The 19,803-nt window shown below is 40.0% G+C and overlaps 1 protein-coding gene across 3 annotated transcripts in view; it reads right to left on the reverse strand.

The window, feature by feature from the left end:
- Window positions 1–2,010: 2,010 nt before the first annotated feature.
- The window catches only part of ALG5 (ALG5 dolichyl-phosphate beta-glucosyltransferase), a 31,976-nt gene continuing 14,183 nt past the window's right edge, over window positions 2,011–19,803 (reverse strand). For 2 of the 3 annotated variants that reach the window (XR_008464585.1, XR_008464586.1), the window contains 3 exons: window positions 13,358–13,443; window positions 6,465–12,156; window positions 2,011–5,828 (listed from right to left, as the gene is read on the reverse strand). Coding sequence is in view for 1 of the 3 variants with exons in the window: in XM_054189334.1 (XP_054045309.1) it covers window positions 12,044–12,156; window positions 13,358–13,443 (199 nt within the window). In the remaining 2 variants the exon portion in view is untranslated. Of the gene's footprint in view, window positions 5,829–6,464; window positions 12,157–13,357; window positions 13,444–19,803 lie in introns of those variants that run through there. The other variant, XM_054189334.1, reaches the window with a different exon arrangement.

Raw genomic sequence — 19,803 nt, forward strand, 5'->3', positions numbered from 1 at the left:
AAAAGAGGGCTGCTATCAGTAGGGACTGTCCCACCTTCCCTGGCTGTGACTTCTTGCGTGTACCCCACCTGGAGTACTGTGTCCCGTTTTGGAGTCCTCAGCACAAGAAGGACATGGACCTGTTGGAGTGGGTCCAGAGGAGGGCCAGAAAGATAATCAGGGCTGGAGCACCTCTTCTATGAAGACAGGCTGAGACAGTTGGGGTTATTCGGGTTGGGGAAGAGAAGGTTCCGGGGAGACATCACAGCAGCCTTCCAGTACCTGAAGGGGGCCTACAGAAAAGACGGGGAGGGACTCTTTATCAGGGATTGGAGCGATAGGATGAGGGGTAATGGTTTCAAACTGAAAGAGGGGAGATTTAGATTAGATATTAGGAAGAAATTCTTTACCATGAGAGTGGTAAGACACTGGAACAGGTTGCCCAGAGAAGTTGTGGGTGCCCCTTCCCTGGAAGTGTTTGAGGCCAGGCTGGATGGGGCTTTGAGCAGCCTGGTCTGGTGGGAGGTGTCCCTGCCCATGGCAGGGGGGTTGGAACTAGATGATCTTTAAGGTCCCTTCCAACCCAAACCATTCTGTGATTCTTGTCCCTTCCCTTGTAGGAGAGTGAGCACCAGACCATCTTCTGAGGAAGGTAGGAAGAAGGGACTGTGTTACCACAGCAACATAATGATTGCAGCAAAATGGAGCAGAGGGGTTCTGGCTCCTCCTTACCTTAAAGAAATTTGATTTGTGGTACCTCCTTTCTGAAATAGCCACTGAACTATGGAAAGGTCTAGCATGGGGTCACTGAACTCTTGTTGAAATTGGGCTGCTGTTCAGCACAGAGTGCAGGACTCTTGAGGACACAGCCGAAGTAGACAGGTACACAGCCTCCTTTTTCATGGAGGAATGTGTCTGATAATGGGAGTCTTGGTTCTTGCCCATGTGCTGGGAACTGCTTCACAACACTTGCCTGACAAGCCATTGAATAAAATGCCTCCACATCACTGGAAACAAGACTGAGGACTCCTTTCCCAAGAGGATATTTAAACTTTTCATTGGAAAAGATTTAAACTTTTCATTGGACATATTTTGTCAGCAATGATTTTATTACTCAGTGGCTATTAATCATGTGTCTCACTGTGGCATTCATATTTCAAGTCATTAGCCTTTTATTTTCTGGCAAAAATGTAGTAGATCTGTAAGAGTGACTGTTCCCTGCTGTTGAGAAAGCCATGGCATCATAAAACTTGAGCAGTCTTGCACTAATGTAATCAATTCCCTAAATGACATCTATATTTGAAATACTATGTGCACGTATAATGCCTCGCAACAGAAAACAAAATACTGGTAGCACTACCACGTTGTGGATCTGTTCCGGTATTTGCTGAATTTCTGGTGTGAAACTTCTTCTATGCTGCAAACCCTTCTTCCATGTGAAGGTCTGTTCCCTCTGACTTAGTGGCGCTTATCAAACCTAAATGGTGTGTTGCCACATAATATTTTGATGTCGGGTTTGCATCTTCATTTTTTTTTAATTACATTATCTGTTTGAAAAGAAAGATAATGTTTGCAACTGACTTTATATCCAGTGAATGTTTCCTATAAGCTTTTTTGCTGCAGTAAGCAAAGCCTTGGGAAATGTGAGCCAAGTTATATTGAAGTTCTTTAGTGTCTCACTGTCTACAAAGGCAACAGCCATCTTAGGTGCATTGCTCATTTTGATCTGTCCTCTTCTTTGAGAATGAAGAATTAACCTATAGAGGACACAGTCCTATCTAGAAGGACTGTATGGGATTCAGGTGTGAGGGAGTATAAATACAGATTAAAGTAGGGGCAAAATGTTGACAAGCCTGCAGAAGAAACATGGAAAGAATAAACCTTTTGCAGAGCTAGGAATGTGAGTTTCCTAAGAAGCTTTTAGGGTCCTTGTAAATTATTATCTAGGCACAGCTGAGAATAGCAGTCTACATGCTTGCTGATTTTTTTCCTAATTCTTAAATATCTGACTGAGCGCAGTAGTGGCTTTACAAATGACCGCTCCGCAGATGTTTTCCCCAAAAATCTTGCTTGATGGAAAAAATAAAAGCTTTTGCACCTTGCTCAAACTTGTGCAACTATATATGTGCACTAGATTTGAACTTAGTAGCAAAGATGGCGTTCTCCCCAAAGTAATCACTGTGCATAATAAAACTTCTTTAAAGTGGGGAATGTAATTGCTTGGTGTTGACTGCACGCCTACAGAGCTATATGCATAATGCTTACATTAATAGAGAATATCTTAGGAGGAAAGGAGCTAAAATCCCAGGATTTTTAGTGAAGCCTGCAGGCAGGGTAACTGGGGTCCCAGATAATCAACAAAATCACTTCATACTCCCCTCTGAATGTTTGCTGTTCTGACATATTAAAACTTTTGCCCTATCACTGGAAATTTCAGTAGGGGTTTTTTGAGGGTAAATAAATTATCATGCCCATCTTCGAGATTAGGGCTAGACTGATGTACTGTATAATCTTGAGTAAATCAGAAGTAGCCAGGAATAGAAAGAATGCTTCATTATTTTACAACCCAGAGAAATCAGTACATGTAAAATTAGATTGCCTTAAACATGCAGGTCTGTTCAAGCCACTGCTGAAATTCCTTCGTGATGGGGGAGGGTGCATGCAGCAAGATCAACCTTCCCTCACTGCTTTCTCAGAAACTGTTTCAGTATCAGAGGCAGAGCATCCATGGGTTCAGGGAATGGAGTGGGCCTTGCACCGGATTTTCCTTCCTTCAGTTTTCTCAGTGCAAGATGCGACCGCGTTCTCCTTCCTTTGAATGAATGTTCAGGTGTGATTAATTTCTAGGGTACCTGTATTTGGGATTTTACCATGACTTCTTCTATTGTCTGCAGAAGGCAACGTCCAGGATATGAAGTTAGCTCTTCCTTGGTTAACATGAAGCTTAGGAAGGCACTGGCAAGTATGTGAAAGACAAACATCACACATGTAGACAAAATGGTGAATAACATCTCCACTCTGCAGTATTTCTGCAGGGTCTGACAAATCACAGCATTCCTTATTTCTTGTTTACTACTTAAAGATGAATGGCTCTGGTAAGTTGTCTAGCTGTATTTATTCATTTTGGTAAACAGTTTTTCCCAGTAATTAATTCAATAAGTGAACTAAAAAGGCCCAGATTTATTTTTGCCACAGGATCACTTGCACTATACGCAGATACGGGTGTAAGAATTACAGAAGTATCATGGAAGTTGAGGCAATGCACGACAGTGTGAGTAGTGCACAGAGAAGTTGCTTAAATCTAATATATTCTTGTGTATCAACCGTTCTTTTTTTCTAGCTTTCTAGCAAATACTGGAATGAAATTGCTTGCCGTCTCCTTTATGAGACTAATTGGTCCTTTTTGTAGTCCCATTGCAGTACTCCTGCAGAAAACTGGTTATTTTTCTTCTGTTCCTGTTCTCGTGAAGCATTTTATTGAGAAAATAAATTGTCAAGAATAGTAAAATTAGACATAACATCAGAAAACATTTTTGTGAGACCAGAATTTTATCGTTTGATTAAAAAACAGTAAAGGTTGTTCTAACCTCATCTGTGCTTAAGCTCTCATTATCACGAAACCTTCTACCAGGCAGAATCTAGCCAGACTTGTAAAACTACCAAAGAGCTGACACAGTTGACAGTTGAGCTGACACCGTTTCCAAAACTTATGACTTGGCTTAAAGACTGGAAGATGGCCATGGATATGGTTTTGTTTTTTTGTTTTTTTGGCAACAAGATATGAAAGTTATCAGCAGTTCTGCTGTTGAGCCCTTAAATGGTATCAGGCCTAGTCAGCCAAAAAGAGTTAGAAATTCCTTGTGGTTTTGACCTAGTTCCTGGTTTGACAGCAGATGATTGAGAGTTTGCAGCGGGGCAGTTTATGACAGCCTGTGCAACTGAGGTTGTAATGTGGCTACAGGATGAAGCCTGTCCTTGACATGATTAGCTAAACCTTTCTCTACTCTACAAAGATAGGAAGATAAAGATTTGTCCCACATGTGGAAGGCTGCTTTCCAAAGACCATGCAAAGTGAATTTGCCAAAACTGTTTGCAGAATTCAATGATTCTTCATCATCCTGTGGTTCAAACAGCTCTTCTGATCTCCAGTCCAAAAGCTGACACTCAATATTTCCCTTTGTTTTGTAACGGGATCTTTAAACAGCTTCAGAATAACCCCAGATGAAACATTAGTACATGGCAAAAAACAGATGGGAATTCCAGAGTTAATGTCACCTCATTCGTAAAGAATATTGTATAGAACATGCCAGCAACAAAGGCTTGGATTCGGTCTAGATATTGAAGTTCACTCTGCTAAAACAATAAACTGCTGAAAGTTCAAAGGAGGAAAGTGATCTTGACAGCAGAACACGAAGAGCCAAGGAAGATAGAGCCAGACTGATGTAAAGGCATGGACCCGAGAAGGAGTTAAGCTCATGTAGGTGAGAAGGATCACCTGTGGCTAAGCCATTTTGGGAGGATGTTTTTCTGGTCTGCAGCTGTTCCTTGAATACTAAGTGGACGTGTAGAAAGTGACTGCGAGTATGAGTAAGTTATTTATATAATTTGCTGCTTGCACGGGGGTGCTGGGAAGACTGGTAGAGGAAATGTAGACAAACGATAACCGCCCACCACCTGTTAGAGAGCTTATGACTGAACACTGCTCACTGATGGTAGCCTGTGTCCTTAGAAAAGGTATGAGAATTAGGAGGCCGTAATGCAATACCTGGGAGCTGCAGGAAGTCTGAAGAGGAGTACTCCCTGCTAGTGTGGCTTTCCTCAAGAGAAGCTGGAAGCATTTCCCCTGGGCCTGGTGAACTGCTGTAATAATGCTTACTTTGCAGTTGGCCAACACTCCCAGATGACCCACACCCTGTGCTGCTGCAGCTTGCCTCAAGTAAATCAGATTATTTCTAATAACTGCAGTCATGCATTTACAGTGCATTGCAGAGCTACTGCTGACCCGGCTGCTGGTCTGAAACAGGCTAGGCAGTTTAATTTCTTTCTTTCAAAATGTGTGTCCTACATTTGTCAGGTATGGAGTGCTATTACCAGTGGATTCCACATCCAGCAAGAGTTTACCTCCTTCTACAGAAAGGGAGACATGGAGAACATTGCTTTAGCAAAAAAAAGATTTACCCTTTGCACTAATGTGCACATATTAAGGCTGTGTGTGTTTACGTGTGTAGTATAAGCATCTTGGAGACAGACAGACAACTTACAGACTGATTCACTGTTACCTGCAGAAGCGTACTGCTGCTTGGAAGACTGCACCCAGCACGCAGGACTGGAAAAGTCTGTTGTTGTTGTTGGTTTTTTTATTTTTTTTTTACACCAGGGAAATATCTAATTATGCCATTAGGGCAGTTGAACAGATCGATGAACAGTATAAAGAAAAATGGATTAAAAAATATCCCGGAAAATGCATCTAGTTAGCTCTTTCTTTTCTGATGGATCTATTAAATGAAATCATATTCTAGCGCACCCCTCTCAGCTATGATCTCACAACTATTACTTAAGCTAGGTCATATAAAAATACCATCTTTTTTTCCAGTAAGAAACAAAGGTTTGCCTGTAGCTTCTCCCCTGAGCCTAGATGACCCCTTGGGCTAGTGTGCTCGAGACTCCCTTATGTGCTGTTGGCTAACGCAATAGGCACGACATAGTAGCATCCAATTCTTAACCTATGAATCTCTATCCCAAAGAGGTAGATAACTTATGGTTCAGCTGCCAGGGTGCAGCCTTCAACAATGCTGGAACACTTCTTTAATTCATGCCCCTTGAGCTGTAACAGACATGCCACTGCATCCCTAAGAAACATACACGGATCGTAAATAAGGTTAGATGTTATTTTAAGTAATAAACACTGAGATACAGAAACTTCATTGCAGCCTTCTGTCTTTGCCTGTCTCTCCATTTTGACTATTTTTAGTTTACAGTCAGCATTATGACTGTGAACTCAAGGAACACTTGGACAATAGGTACATAAATAATTATGGATAGATCTCCAGAGCCTTAAACGTTAGCAGAGGATTCAAGTTAAATACTGGCTGGGACTATTCAATGGCTTGGAGACATTTCTGTGCTTATACATATTAATACACTTTCATTTCCCATGGTGAAAAACTAACTTGGACTCCTCTGCATTGGTGGTGGTGGTGGTGGTGGTGGAAAGGTCTGCACAGAAGCTCTGGGAGTGGTAAATTGATGTATTACCGAACACAATTCTGCAGAATGAACTGGAGCTGTCTTCTATGTTTGGCTGCATATAGTTCATAGTAGTCATCTCTGAGTACTTTGTATAGATTAAAACTGATAAAAACTGTGTTATTACTCATTTAAGAGTTACCCTGCTTTGTGATAATGCTGCAGTGTCACTGAAACCAGTTAGGGATATTGAGTTAACTGCTAGAGTTGGCACAGAAAGCATACTTCCCATTTCCTACCTTAGAAAACTGTCTTAGCCTCCAAGTGACAAGTCATTCTTCAAGCTTGTGGTGAATCCACAGCTGTCAAAAGGGGAAGTCCTCCTTTTGCTGCGGCACCCTGTGCCTGCCAGACCACTCACTGAGTCATTTGAAATCACTGAAATGGCAGAAAACTGTCTCAGAAGAAAAGAAAGTTAAAAAAAAAAAACCAAATAAGTGGAAGATGGCATCCTGCCATTCTAGTGAGCTGAACTGGCTTGAGGGAGACTCCAGCAGCCCCAGAACAGGTGTAGAGGGAGCAGGAATGCTCCTCTTTATGGCTTTGTGCAATTAAAGTAGCACAGCTGCTTCTGAAATGGTACCTGGGAGAATCTTCCACTGATTCTGGGATTGCTGTGCAACAGTCAAGATATGTTGGGCCTGAAGGCACACAGAGGAGAGTAGCACTCTCAAGAAATCAATCACCTGGTATCTTAAGTATAGTAAATCCATAGTAGACAGTAAATATCCCAAAAAGAAGGGCTGGAACCCAGTTCTTCCTCATCCTCAGGTAAGTGCCACAATAAATGAGATGGAGTTATGTTTCACTGTTGGGCTTTATGCACGTCAGTGCACAGTGGAACTACTTAAATAGAAAGCAGGTAGAAAACACCCCGTGGGACACATGGGTTTGATCTCCCACCAAGTGTGTGAATCTGCTCTTGGTCTTCCATTTCTTACATACAGATTTGAGTCGGTAGACTAAAAGCAGGCTCCTGTTCTGCTAAGGGAAAGCTTAGACCCGTTTCCTGAAAGGCTTCTACTCCTTCCTACCCTAAGAAAAGGGTTCTGGGCTGTGCAATGAGCAGAGCGAGATCTCCCTACATGCTGAACAGGCTGACGTTAGACAACTCTGACTAAAGCCAGCAGGTTGGCCTGGGACGAGTAGTATTTCAGGCAGGTAAAATGTGCCTCGTTCAGGATTCTGGATTCCAATAACCTTAAACGTAGGTACTCGGGAACCTGATGCTTAACTTCTGAAGTCACATATTGGGTCTGGTCCAAAACCTCTGTCACCTGATGTGATCTTTGTGGGAAAATCAAGATACGTGATTCCAAACTTCCCATTGGTTCAGAGAGCTACACAGAAAAGTAATGGTAATAAATTCAATAAACTTGGAAATAAACTAAACAGAGTAACTAGCAAGTATCTACAAATTTATGGATTTAACAAGCACAGCTAACTCTTCCTTTTAAGGTAAAAGCTTGGGGGAGATCAGGACGTGAATGACTGTCAGGATATATATTTCATAAAAAAACAGGCCCTCTCTGGTCTCTGACAGCTACAGATTTCTATTAGATGTGTTCTTAATTTTTAAAGGATCTGATTTCTGGCAATTCTAAATGAGTTATGTTTCCCATCGCTCTGCCTCTGACATTTCTATAAAACTTTTAGGTTAGTGTAAAATATAAAGTGTCAACTGCTGCTTGTGTAATTAATACGGTAATTTGGGGTCTCTGCCATGTGGTCACCTCTTATTTAAATAATTTATAGCCATTGCGTAGCTGCTTTTCAAAATATCTGATTATCCTTCATATTTGCTTAATAGTTTTCAGTGCATACTTGTCATTGTGCTCCCTTTTCTCTGCGTTCAGTAAATATTTGGATTAAGTTAATGTTGACTGACGTATTGATACAGGGCTCAAGACACAAGTGGACTTAAGACTTCTGACCCAAAGCTGAAATGTGTTCAAAATCTTTGTTTTGCTGGGGCCTGACCTGAAGATACGTAAAAGCCATGGAAGTTTCTCAGGTGTACTAAATTTCACTAGGGACAGGCTCATATGCATTTTAGTTTTGACAGAGAAAAGCCACTTTTTGATTATCTTTTATTTTCTCCTTGTCAGGATGCACATAGGAGGTGCGCCTTTGCTTCAAGAGTGTGATGTTTACGGGTACCTGCCCAACACACATTTAGGGGAATGCTGATAACTGACTGTGAGCAAAAGCCTACACCCAAGCATGAGTCTAACCTTCTGTTAGAGTATGTGCCTGGTGGAGTCCCGGTCTCCTGTGACAGCCTGTGTGTCTCGTAGTTCATTATCTGCAAATAGAAGGAGTTGTGTATGCTACCCAGAAGACTTCTGATCACTACCTGAGTGACAAAAGGCAAAGCCAACCATCCTTCTCAACTAACGTAACTCTCCTTTGCTGGCTCTGCTTCAGAGAAAGCTTGAAGCAGTTGGTTCAAGTGCAGGTAACTGTTCTAGACCTGAGATCATTCCACACAAAGAAAAACACTTCTCAGAAAAGCAACCGATAACGCTTCAACCCCATGACACACTATGGCAGACTTGGAACTCAATTTTTTTAACTATGATCTGCTGAAAGATAGAGATAGTGCTATATCTGCATCACTGAACTGTCCAAATATCCCTCTGAAGAGATGTGCAGAAGCGTTTGGGAATTCTTTCACCGTTTCTTAAGATGTGGGCTTGGATGTGGGCTTAAACCATAGAGGAACTGAATCTTTACCTCTAACACCCTCTTGAACTATTTGGGGCCAAACCATTTGGTTGTTGACCATTTGAGCAAGAGGGAAAAGAACCATATGCCTGTCTTATTTTAACTTTATCTGATAAAGGAGGATATACTGCCTCTCTTTAATCCTTTGTCTCATTTATACTCTATCCAAACTTCCATTTTCTAAATAGAAGGCAAATCAATCCAGTTGCCTTTGCCGTACAACTCACTGATTCCTGAATCAGACCCATGCACTAAAAATAATGTCTTTTAGGAAAAGTAGTCCTTACATAAGCAGTTATCTTCTCTCATAGCACGTGTACAAAATATGGGAACAAGTCAGAAAGGCTACTTTTGTTTCCTATGTTCTTCATACCTGGCTTCCTAACTCTGAGAAGTGAGCTTTCATTGGAACTTGGTTTGCATCATCTCCCACATCTTTGTGGAAGATTCCATTGCTCCTTCACGCGGTTCAGAATTGGAGCCTGTAGATCTCCTGCAGATTTCAGTGACCAGGGCTAAAAGAATAACTGATACCGGTAGCCAGTTATTCTCTTTATGGACCGGCACAGAAAGATGAGATATGATTTGCCAAAGGATTTTGTAGAGGTAAATAACAACTGAGAAACACTGAAAAAGGGATCCTGGATTCCAGCCCAGACTCTGAATATCACTATATGTCTAAAACAGTGCCAACTTGTTTTAGCCAATTTCTGTCCTAACCCTATTCTTGTGGAAGACTTGGCTTAGTAAACCACTTCAGCTTCCCCTTCCCTCATTAGCAACATTTCCTTTTTCCCATCCTTAACTCATCTGTCTCTCTCCCCCTTCCCTTGTTCCAGTCTCTTTGACAAGAGCATTGCTGTTCCACCTCCATTCCTCATGCAGTCTCAGTACTTCCCACCTTCCATTTCACCCTCTGGCTTTCAATCTCAGCTCCAGATCAGTCTCCTTTTCTGTTTCTCTCCATTCTCCTTCTGTCTCAGTTCATCTTTCATCCCTATTGCAACGACATGTTTCAGGCTACACCCATACAAGCAAACTACACTGTGCCAGATGTCCCACAGCTGTCTATCACTGCTCTCAAAATATTTTTGGGCACAGTGTGTCAGTCAGTGCAGGTCAAGGACTATCTCCACCAGACAGGTTAGATGTAGCAAGCCTTCTTTGAAAGGCAGCTGAGAAGGGAGACGTAGGCATACGGATGTGACCAGCACCATGCCTACCAACCTCAGAGCCAAAGAGCAGACTCCAGACTATGAAGACGTATAGTGACCTTTATCCATGGTTTAAATCCACTGAAAGCATAAGAGAATTCCCTTACAACAAGTTCTAGCATACAACCCCACACAGCTCAAAGATGGTAAATCTAGCCTGACTTCTGCATCTCCGAGGTGGAGGATATCAAGTATTTTGTTGGACTGACAAATGCACAGTTGCTAAAGGAGACTGCTCAATAAGGAGAGAGTTACTGGAGAGTTTATCTACAAAATTTTGAAAAAACTTTGTAGAAAATGCTCAGATTAATTAAAAAAAATTCATAAATTTACCACCTCCCTTCCAAGCTTTGGCATCCAATTCAAAAGCTGAATTTTTTTAAAGAAGATGTCACCAGATGTTTACTTATCTGCAGAAAATAATGCATGACCTAAGCCTCATCATTTGGAAAAGGTGAACTATTTTGGTTAAAATTTCAAATAAACTCAAATTTAAGGTAAGACAGGAAGAATCTGCTTTTGAGAATTGGTTGGCAACTTTAATTAATTATAGGCAGAGGTATCATTGTCCATGTTTGATCAGGGAAATTCACTTTAGAAAAACTGAGAAGCTGGTGTTTTATTCTAGCAATGGCAACAAGGAGTCACGTGATTGATTCTGCAGAAGTGATAGAGATGCATGTGGACAAGGCAAGAGAATAAAGCCTGCGAAATCAAACTGAAGATACTTTTTGAGAATTTATTCCAACACTTCAATTTATTGAAAACTGAGGTAACCCTAACAGGAGCAAAACTCAACTCAACATTGCAGAAGGAATAAGAAAAATCACCAGTGAAATCATATGTGAAAGTACAACCATATACCATTCATTCTTTAAATCTGTTCAAATTTGTACGTTTCCGAAAGAAAGATTGGCTTAGTTTATTGGCAACCCACAACTGTTTTGAAAGTGCTATTGAAACCTGTGTACTGTAATGGAGTACGACATTCCTAAGAAAGATTCTAAACTCCCCCCTCCCTCTCTGATTTCATTTGAAGCACACCGTCAAATTGGCATTGCTAATGCGCAGGCCCCCAATGTACATTGGGTCTCATTTTTGTGTGCTCTGAATTAGCTTTCCATACCCTTTTCACTACAGATTTGTAGATGCCAAGGTCTCCTAGCCTCGAGCATGCAGTATTAATTAGTACATATGAACAAAACATACTTATAAAAGACAACATTTTTAAATGAAATGTGCTTTCTCTTGGACCTTCTACAGTCTGGAGATGATCTGCAGTTTGATCTCAGACTAACTATTTCAGCTTCAAACAAAAACATTTGGAATGTCAAGAGACTACTGGAAGTTCTTAGAACAGCCTTATGAACATTACTGTTGTAACTCAGTAAAACCCATTAATGTTTCCCATAACATTGAATCTAAACGTGCATCACCAGAAACCATGACTGATAATTCCAAGTTGCAATACGGCCATATATTTCCAGATACTACAGAAACAAATGGTTGTGATCATTCACAACACAATATTGCACAATGTAGAATAGAGTACCTCTTTTTAGTATGTATAAGGAAATTGAAAAGAGACAAAAGCAGATACATTTATTTGAGTGAATTTATAAGACAATTTAAAGCTACTATTTAATAAAATAAAAACCTGATTACCAGATAAGAAAATATTTTGGTAATGCTTTCTTGTTTCAAAACATTGTACAAATTCCCTGCTGACAATCTTATAAAACACATACATGCTGCAAAAATGAAACATACAACAGGAGCAATGAAGAATTACCTCAGCTTTCATCACCACTTCACTTGATTGAAACTGTTCTCATGTTCCATTAAGTATAATAATATATTTGGAAAATGTAAATAACCTAATTACATTTTCTTGTTTCAAGCTGCCAGGCACCAGTCATATATCGCAGTCGTATAAAAAGAAGATCCCTGCCCATCTGCAGCCAGCTCCAAAAGGGAACTAACTTAGAACCTGTGATTAATGAAGAAGAAAATCAGAAGGACGTTGTTAGAAAAAATGAGCATTGGCAAGACACGCATTTAAGTAGTCATGAGCCTCTGCATTCTCAGCACATTCAGACCCACAACCTAGACCTTAACATTAATAAAAATTTATAGTGTGAAAGTTACTGCTTTATAGTAATTACATTATTAAGTAGGATATTGTAGTTTGCAAGCAGCACAGTAATTCCATGTATGTCACAAGATGCATAGTCTTCTCTGCGACAGGACTTTGTTCAAGTAAATAGAAACCTGAACACCAATAATTAAGCAACTGACTTCTCAGCGACTTTGGAGAAGAGGACTGCCACATTGTCTTACAGCAATAATATGAACGTGCCAATCTTCAGGCAAGGTAAGGAACCCGCACTATGAAACCAAGCCCTCTTTCATCTCTGCCAACATTTGTGTTAGGTGCAATATACATGTGGAACTGTATAGAAAGAAAACATTGCTAGTAAAGTTGGCTTAGGATGTTCTCTACTTGCACCTTTCATCACCACTGCACTTCATTATACTTTCTGTTGTTCAGGGGTTCTTTTGAGGAGGAGAAATTCAGATTATAAAAAAGAAAAAAACAGGAAAGGGAAAAAAAGAAGGAACTGCAGTTGATGGGAGGGAGGAAGTGAGCAGAAGCAAGCAGTACCTCTTAAGCTGGCTTTGCTATAAAGAAATATGTATGGAGCTATACCTTCCAGTAACCCAGTAACAGAAACCTCCCCACAGGTCTTAAAGAAAAGCACATCTTAAGAGGAGACGGTGCCCTAGAGGAGGCCTTAATAAATGCACTGAGAATTTTGGGAGGCAAAACACAGTGAAATGGAGTTGAATCAATAAACGACAGTCAGACGTCCTACACAGTGTTTTACAATTGCAATATTTTTATTGACACATTACAGCATGAGGATGTGCTAAAGTAGTGCTTTGTCCTAGCAGCGTAACTCCCTAGTTTTGTCTCCAGTGGGAGTGCAGTTTCTCTCCTTTGATACCCCTTCACCTACTCTTCCTGTACCATGCCATGGCAGAAGACTGTCAAGGACATGAAATTCAAAATTTGTACGGAAAGAAGGCTGCGTGTTATCAAAACTGGGTAAAATACAGGAAGACCCTCGAATATTTTATTCTGGATTGACACGTAAGGAATCTCACAAGAATATAAACAGTTTTCCTACCTTCAATTTCAGTCCAGTTGACAGCAACTTCTGCTATAGGTATTCTCAAGCGCTGAGCTATATAAAGAAGTTCCACATCAAACGCCCTGAAGAAGAACAGGAAATAGCAAATACAGTCACACTTATTTCCAGAAGAAAGATGGTGGCACTGTTAATTACGTCCCTAGCCTGATTTAAGGAGGTTAGTGTTCAGTTATGAAGTTGATACCAATGCTCTACAGGTCAGATGCACATGAAAGGGAAATTAATTTCCCTGACTGAGCGGCTCAGAACATAGCCAATACGCAGACAACGATACTTCACTGTGTCCTGTTTTTGAAGGTACAGGTCACACTGTGTTCAGACCACTGCTCACTTTTCATTCTGCCGTAATCATGATTTAAACCTTTTTAAAGACCAAGCAGTCAAATGTGCAGTGTCAATCTACGTCTCTAGTAGTTTCATCAAAGGGGACAACTAACTGCTTTACGCTCATCTGATGGTTTCTCCTTGTACTTTCTAAATCAAGAACAAAGGCAGCAGCACAGAAACAAGAAATGATTTATGTTACTGTGCATAATAGAACCTGAACAACAGTTGTACTTTACCCAGTGACCACCTAACGTACAACACAAAAACCCTCTTGAGAGACCTGTGTTTTTTGCTGGCACAATTGTTTGCAGTTTGTGTAGCAAAATGAACTGGGGAAGCGATCCTACTCTAAGTCAGCTGCCTCTCCCTGGCCAGTTAGTCTAAAATACACCTTAATCCTCTCAGTTCTCTGCACAGAGAATTGTGTGTTTCATTCTTGCAACTGCGTGCTCAAGTGGTCCTTCTGGATCTGAGACACTGAGGCTCTTAATATCAGAAAAGTGTTTTGGCAACTACAGCTCGTGATGCTCATGTAGATATCAGCATATGAAGCTACCGGTAGCTACTACTGACAAGGGTGAGTGCAAATCACAATTATGAAGATTCTGGTGACTTTGGTTACATTTCTTAGATTTATTGATAGCTGGCTTCCCCCCACCCCCACTCTGTAGTCTTCAAATGCCAGTAGGGGTGCTCTTGTTCCTTAAATGAGTTCTAGGAAGTGGAATTTAAGCTAAACAGTCCCCTGCTCCACCAATTAAAAAGCTGTTTAAAAATACTACTCTGTACTGGAAAAAACTGTCAATGGCCACCCACACCCAACTTCTACTACATTCAATACATATTCAAATGCAGAGGTTTTTTTCCCAGGGAACTAAACCTTGAAGGTTAAGGAACTGTAAAAGTTTTAGCCAAGCTGTTGTTAAGGTTTCCCGTTTGAAGTCAACAGAACAAGATGTTCCAAACCAGCTTACGTAGGTCTTGAAAATGTGGCTGCAGGGCAGTTAAGTACAACTCAACACTAGTCTACGTTTTCTGTCAATAACTTCCTAAGTTCAGAATCTCCTTAAATTCTGATTGCTAAGTCCAAGACAATTTTTTTTTTAAATGAAAAAAAAACCATCTTTTGCCACTGGAGAAAATGTATACAATAAAAAAAAAATAACAATATTCGTTCATGCTTCAAGGGTTGCTTGAGTTCAAGTCATTGGTAGTCCCATTTATCACTACAGAAAGGGTAGAAAGGGACAGACAGGCGAGCAAGAGCAGGCAAAAAGACATACTTCAGCAGGTTGCTAACCAAGTTCAGATATTATTTCCTTCTACTTCAAGCCACCCTCTCCTTTTAAGCAGTGCAGTGCATTTCTGCAAAACTATTAATGAAAGCAACAATAGAAGTTCATTTTGAAATGTGCACTCAGGTATGACACATACATGTAGGTTCCCATTGAAGCACAGACACCGGCACGCAGGTTTGCTAGTGAAAGCATTACCGAACGTGCACCAACCTGAACTCGCACTGTCCGTGGATGTTACAGGAGAGCTACAGATGTCACTCTGGACAGCATTAAAACATGCAAAGGCAGCATAAACAGAGGTCATCCACAGAGACTACAGTTATTGTGTATAGAGAATTTAGAAGCACTTTGTAAATCCTATTTTGATTAGGACACAGGCTTTCTAATGGTCACAAAAAATGCTACAGAATAAATGTGGGGTTTTTTACCTCAAGTGAACTGAATCTGCTCCAAGCAGCCTTGCCATTTCACTGTTTTCTTTAAATGAGGGTTGAATATTATTTTATTAATTATGCCATGGTCTCTTCTACTGAAGTTGTATTATTTAATTTTTTGCTGACATTTTACATTTGTAAGCCAAAAAACCCATGTATTCACCTTTGAATGTTTATGAGTCATATGTATTAAGACTAAATCTAATTTTGTAATACTTACTACTTAACTGACTAAAAATCTTAAGAGACACAGAATAATTATTTGATGAATTATACTAGATGAGCTGCTCTAAAAATATTACTACATAAAGTATTAGCCTAGTGAACTAATAGTTATTTGCAACAATTCCTATGGACAAACGATTACTGGAATGTCAGCATATACATCACAGTACAACAACATTAAGTAGTTTGGTGAACTACAGCACTTAACGTAAAAGATTAAAAGCACAGGAATTAATCAGGTTGAACACTAATATTGTTACATGTGGCTGCCATTCGTGTGACAGTGAACATATCCTGAAATTAAAAAAAACCCTGTTCAAAGCTAAAAGGAGAATGACTTTTGCAGTATACTGCTGGAATACCTTTTTTCTTCCCCTGTTCCCCACCACCTTTCAGTACACATCATACACATACTAGACTAGTTAATTGGGGACTATAGATCACAGTGTATCCAATACATTGATAGCATTACACCCATACTACAGATTAGAAGATCCAGATGGTAGAGAAGAACCATACAGAAGTTTCCACAGTCAGGATTTAAGCGTGGGTATGTCAGCTGGAGCCTACCCTAGAGGAGATCAAAGCAACACCAGTGGATGAGTTGGTGAGTGCAATACATGTGTTTTGACATGAAGCCATTTGTGACTAGTTAACATCTGACAGAAGCGCTCTTCAAAAAAGCAGGGAATTATTCACACCACGTACTTCACCGGATCCCGCTGCAGAGAGTGAAAGTAGGCGCCTCTGGGGTGGGGGGACACAGCTCAGAAACCTAGATTTGGCTCCAGCCTGAATGAATTCAGGCTCCAATCTAAGTACCCAAAGTTAGATGACCAAAAATACATAGTGCATACAATTTCCCCATCTATTTCTAACAGTGGCTCCATTATGTGTTAATTAACACAAACATGAAGTGTAAAATATAGAAAAGCTTCACCATGCGGCTGTGTTTATGCTAAGGAGTATGTTTGGTTAAGTTACAATTTAAGACGATGCTGGCTAAAATTCAGTTGAACGCCAAGTTGGTAGGTGTTTACTTGAATTCAACCCTTTTAAACAGAACCCTTAAAATGCTTCATCTTATAAAATATATATCCTGAAAAATTATTCTGTATTTTAAAATTGCACAAGGACTCTTTTTTAGCTGGTCCAATATTAAGTGTTTCAAGTATCAAAATCAGGCCTTCAGTTATAGTGTTTTAACTGGAATTTAGGACTTTTCTACATCCAGGATATGTTGTTCCAGCAAACTCCTAATGGGCAGAGAAAACTTTCAATGGCCAAAGAGGTCTAAGAATGAAATAGGATGTCAAGAGGGCTAGACAGCTGCACTGGGGCTTCTGAAAGTCCACATGTGTCTGCCAGAAGCAGGATTTTTTACAAGACAAAACAGACATAGTTATAACACCAAAATATTTTCGCGTTGATTAGACATTCACAAACAATTCTACTTGTGCACAAAAACAGGAAAAGACAATTAATTCCACCGCTTGTGTTGGTCTACAATGCCAAAGGAGTGGAAAAAAAAAAATCCCTGTACCAATATGAGTGCTTATTTTTCTGAGATTTTTATGGAGACACTCACACTTAAGAGATTAGTGACAAACTGGAGAAACAAACACTAATTTTTTACATTGAGCTTTCAAGTTTTAAATGCAAAACAGCATGGCTTGTTCAGTACACAGGGCAATTTTTATGGACAAAAGTAATAGCTACAGTTTGATCTAATCAGTGATCTGCTGAGTTGTGTAATATCATTATAAATTGCCACTTTACAAAAGTATGTCAATCAAACCAGGACTAGAATTAGATTTTGAATTTCCCCTCCTTTTACGAATATTCCAGGTAGGATAGTAACCGCTGCTATGCCTAGTTCTCCTAGGTAAGGAAAGACATTCTGACTGGAAGAAAATTTACGATTTTTTTTTTCTTTTGTAGTCAGAAGAAATCAATGACGAAATTTAGGATAGGAAAATTCTGCAGTAATACCATTTCATTTTCCAGTCTTCCTCCTGTGCACTAAAATTTAACATAAACAGTTACATTTCTCAGGTCAAGACTGGAGATGCAGAACTAGAGCTTATTTTGGAGTCTGAAAGTGAGTAATTCCAACTGTCTCTATTACGTTTTTAAAATATCCCCTTTAATTTTCTTTTAAGTTTTAATTTATAAAATGTGCTCCATCCATTTCTGAAAAATAGATTAGTGTTGTAATCAGATTCAGAACCTAAAATGCAAAGCATATGCTCTCTGTTCAAAAAGGTTGCTCTCATTTCAAACTAATGTCAAAACTTTGCTGTTTAGAAAGTAAATTTCAAGAATGTTTGGTTTGTATTCGTATATACACTGCCAGTTCTCCAAAGGACAGTTAAACAAAAAAGTCAAGGAGAATACTCGCCAAAAAAAAAAAAGCTAGTTTAGGATGGGAGCACGATTTCTTAGTATCAAAGATATAAACAGTTTCCAGTACCTATTAATTTTCAAATGCTTTCTAAACTTTAGGGTTAGATTAACAAAATATTCTAGGAAATATCTTGGTGTCTCTTTTAAAAGTGTTACATGACTTATCACCATAATGATAGAACAGCATTTTTCCATGTATATATCAGTTTGCTTTTAAGATTTCCTAAATATAGACATCTATAAATCAAATTCAGCACAGCAAGAAGAAAACTGTGGTCTCAGTTTTCAAGAATTTTTTAACATTAAAGAGGTGATATTCAATTCAATGTCAACTGGTATAGAAAGAGCATGAAGAAAGCAGAAAAAAATGAAGGTCTAAGCAATCAGTTTTTCATTCTTAATGCAGATGATGTTGGGTTATTTCTTTATGATTGAACTAATATTGAAACTGTCAAAGATGCACGTAAGATCACATAAAGATGTCTTGATGTCCTCCCCTTTTTCATATGAAAGGTAAACATGGAAACACAAGACGTCATTTTATTGGTGGTGCTGGTGAACTGAAAACACCATATGCATTTACTTTTGGGGTCTGTGATACCTATTTAAGTACAGAAACATAGAAATCTTTCAGTCTGTCCAACCTAGCAGCAGGATAGCTATGTTGTTTACGCTGACGTATCTATTACTAGAGCGTAAGATGTTCAGCTTCCAAGAAAGGGACTGTGCTCCTAACACTTGCTCTTTGAGTGACGTATGTTATCATAGAATCGCTGAGGTTGGAAGGGACCTTTAAGATCATCAAGTCCAACCTTTAACCTACCCTGACAAAAGCCACTTCTAAACCATGTCCCTAAGTGCCCCATCTACCCTTTTTTTAAACACCTCCAGGGATGGTGAATCCACCACCTCCCTGGGCAGCCTATTCCAATGTTTAATAACCCTTTCAGTGAAAAAATGTTTCCTAATATCCAATCTAAACCTCCCCTGACATAACTTGAACCCGTTTCCTCTCGTCCTATCACTTGTCACCAGGGAGAAGAGGTCAGCCCCCACCTCTCTACAACCTCCTTTCAGGTAGTTGTAGAGGGTGATAAGGTCTCCCCTCAGCCTCCTCTTCTCCAGGCTAAACAACCCCAGCTCCCTCAGTCGTTCTTCATAAGGTTTGTCCTCCAGACCCCTCACCAGCTTTGTAGCCCTTCTCTGGACACGCTCCAACTGAAAGCCACAGAAATAAAACCGGTATCATTTCTGGAATTTGTATTGCTCTGCCTTTTGGAGCAGGATTGACAACATCCAGCACTTCAGGGCAGTCCCCTACTCCCCAGTGCTAATTCGGTGCTCTCTTGTAGGCAAAGACACTACTGGATTCCTTTATCTGAAGGGAAGAATTCTCCAGGCTTTTTTTCTACAGGAATAATGGGTGCTGCCTATACAGCCCAGAAAGTGGGTTTTGATACAAAGCCTTTGATACAAAATTGCTTCAGTAGTTTTTCTTCTAACCCACTACTTCCAGTATTTACTGAGGAGTTTATACTTTTGATGCAGTGGAGGCACCAGCAACCTGACGCATGTTTTTTCCTACACATTACTACACTATGAGTTGAATTTACCCTGCTGAGCTTCAGTCATCTATAGGAGAGAGAGCTGCTCCTGTACAAATTGTCTGGAATCTTTATAGTTGAGGGCACAAAACAAGCATTTGTCAGCTGCCGCTTCATCTGGCATATAT

The sequence above is a fragment of the Rissa tridactyla genome, chromosome 1 (assembly GCF_028500815.1).
Source record: "Rissa tridactyla isolate bRisTri1 chromosome 1, bRisTri1.patW.cur.20221130, whole genome shotgun sequence".
In the NCBI taxonomy this organism is placed as follows: Eukaryota; Metazoa; Chordata; class Aves; order Charadriiformes; family Laridae; genus Rissa; species Rissa tridactyla.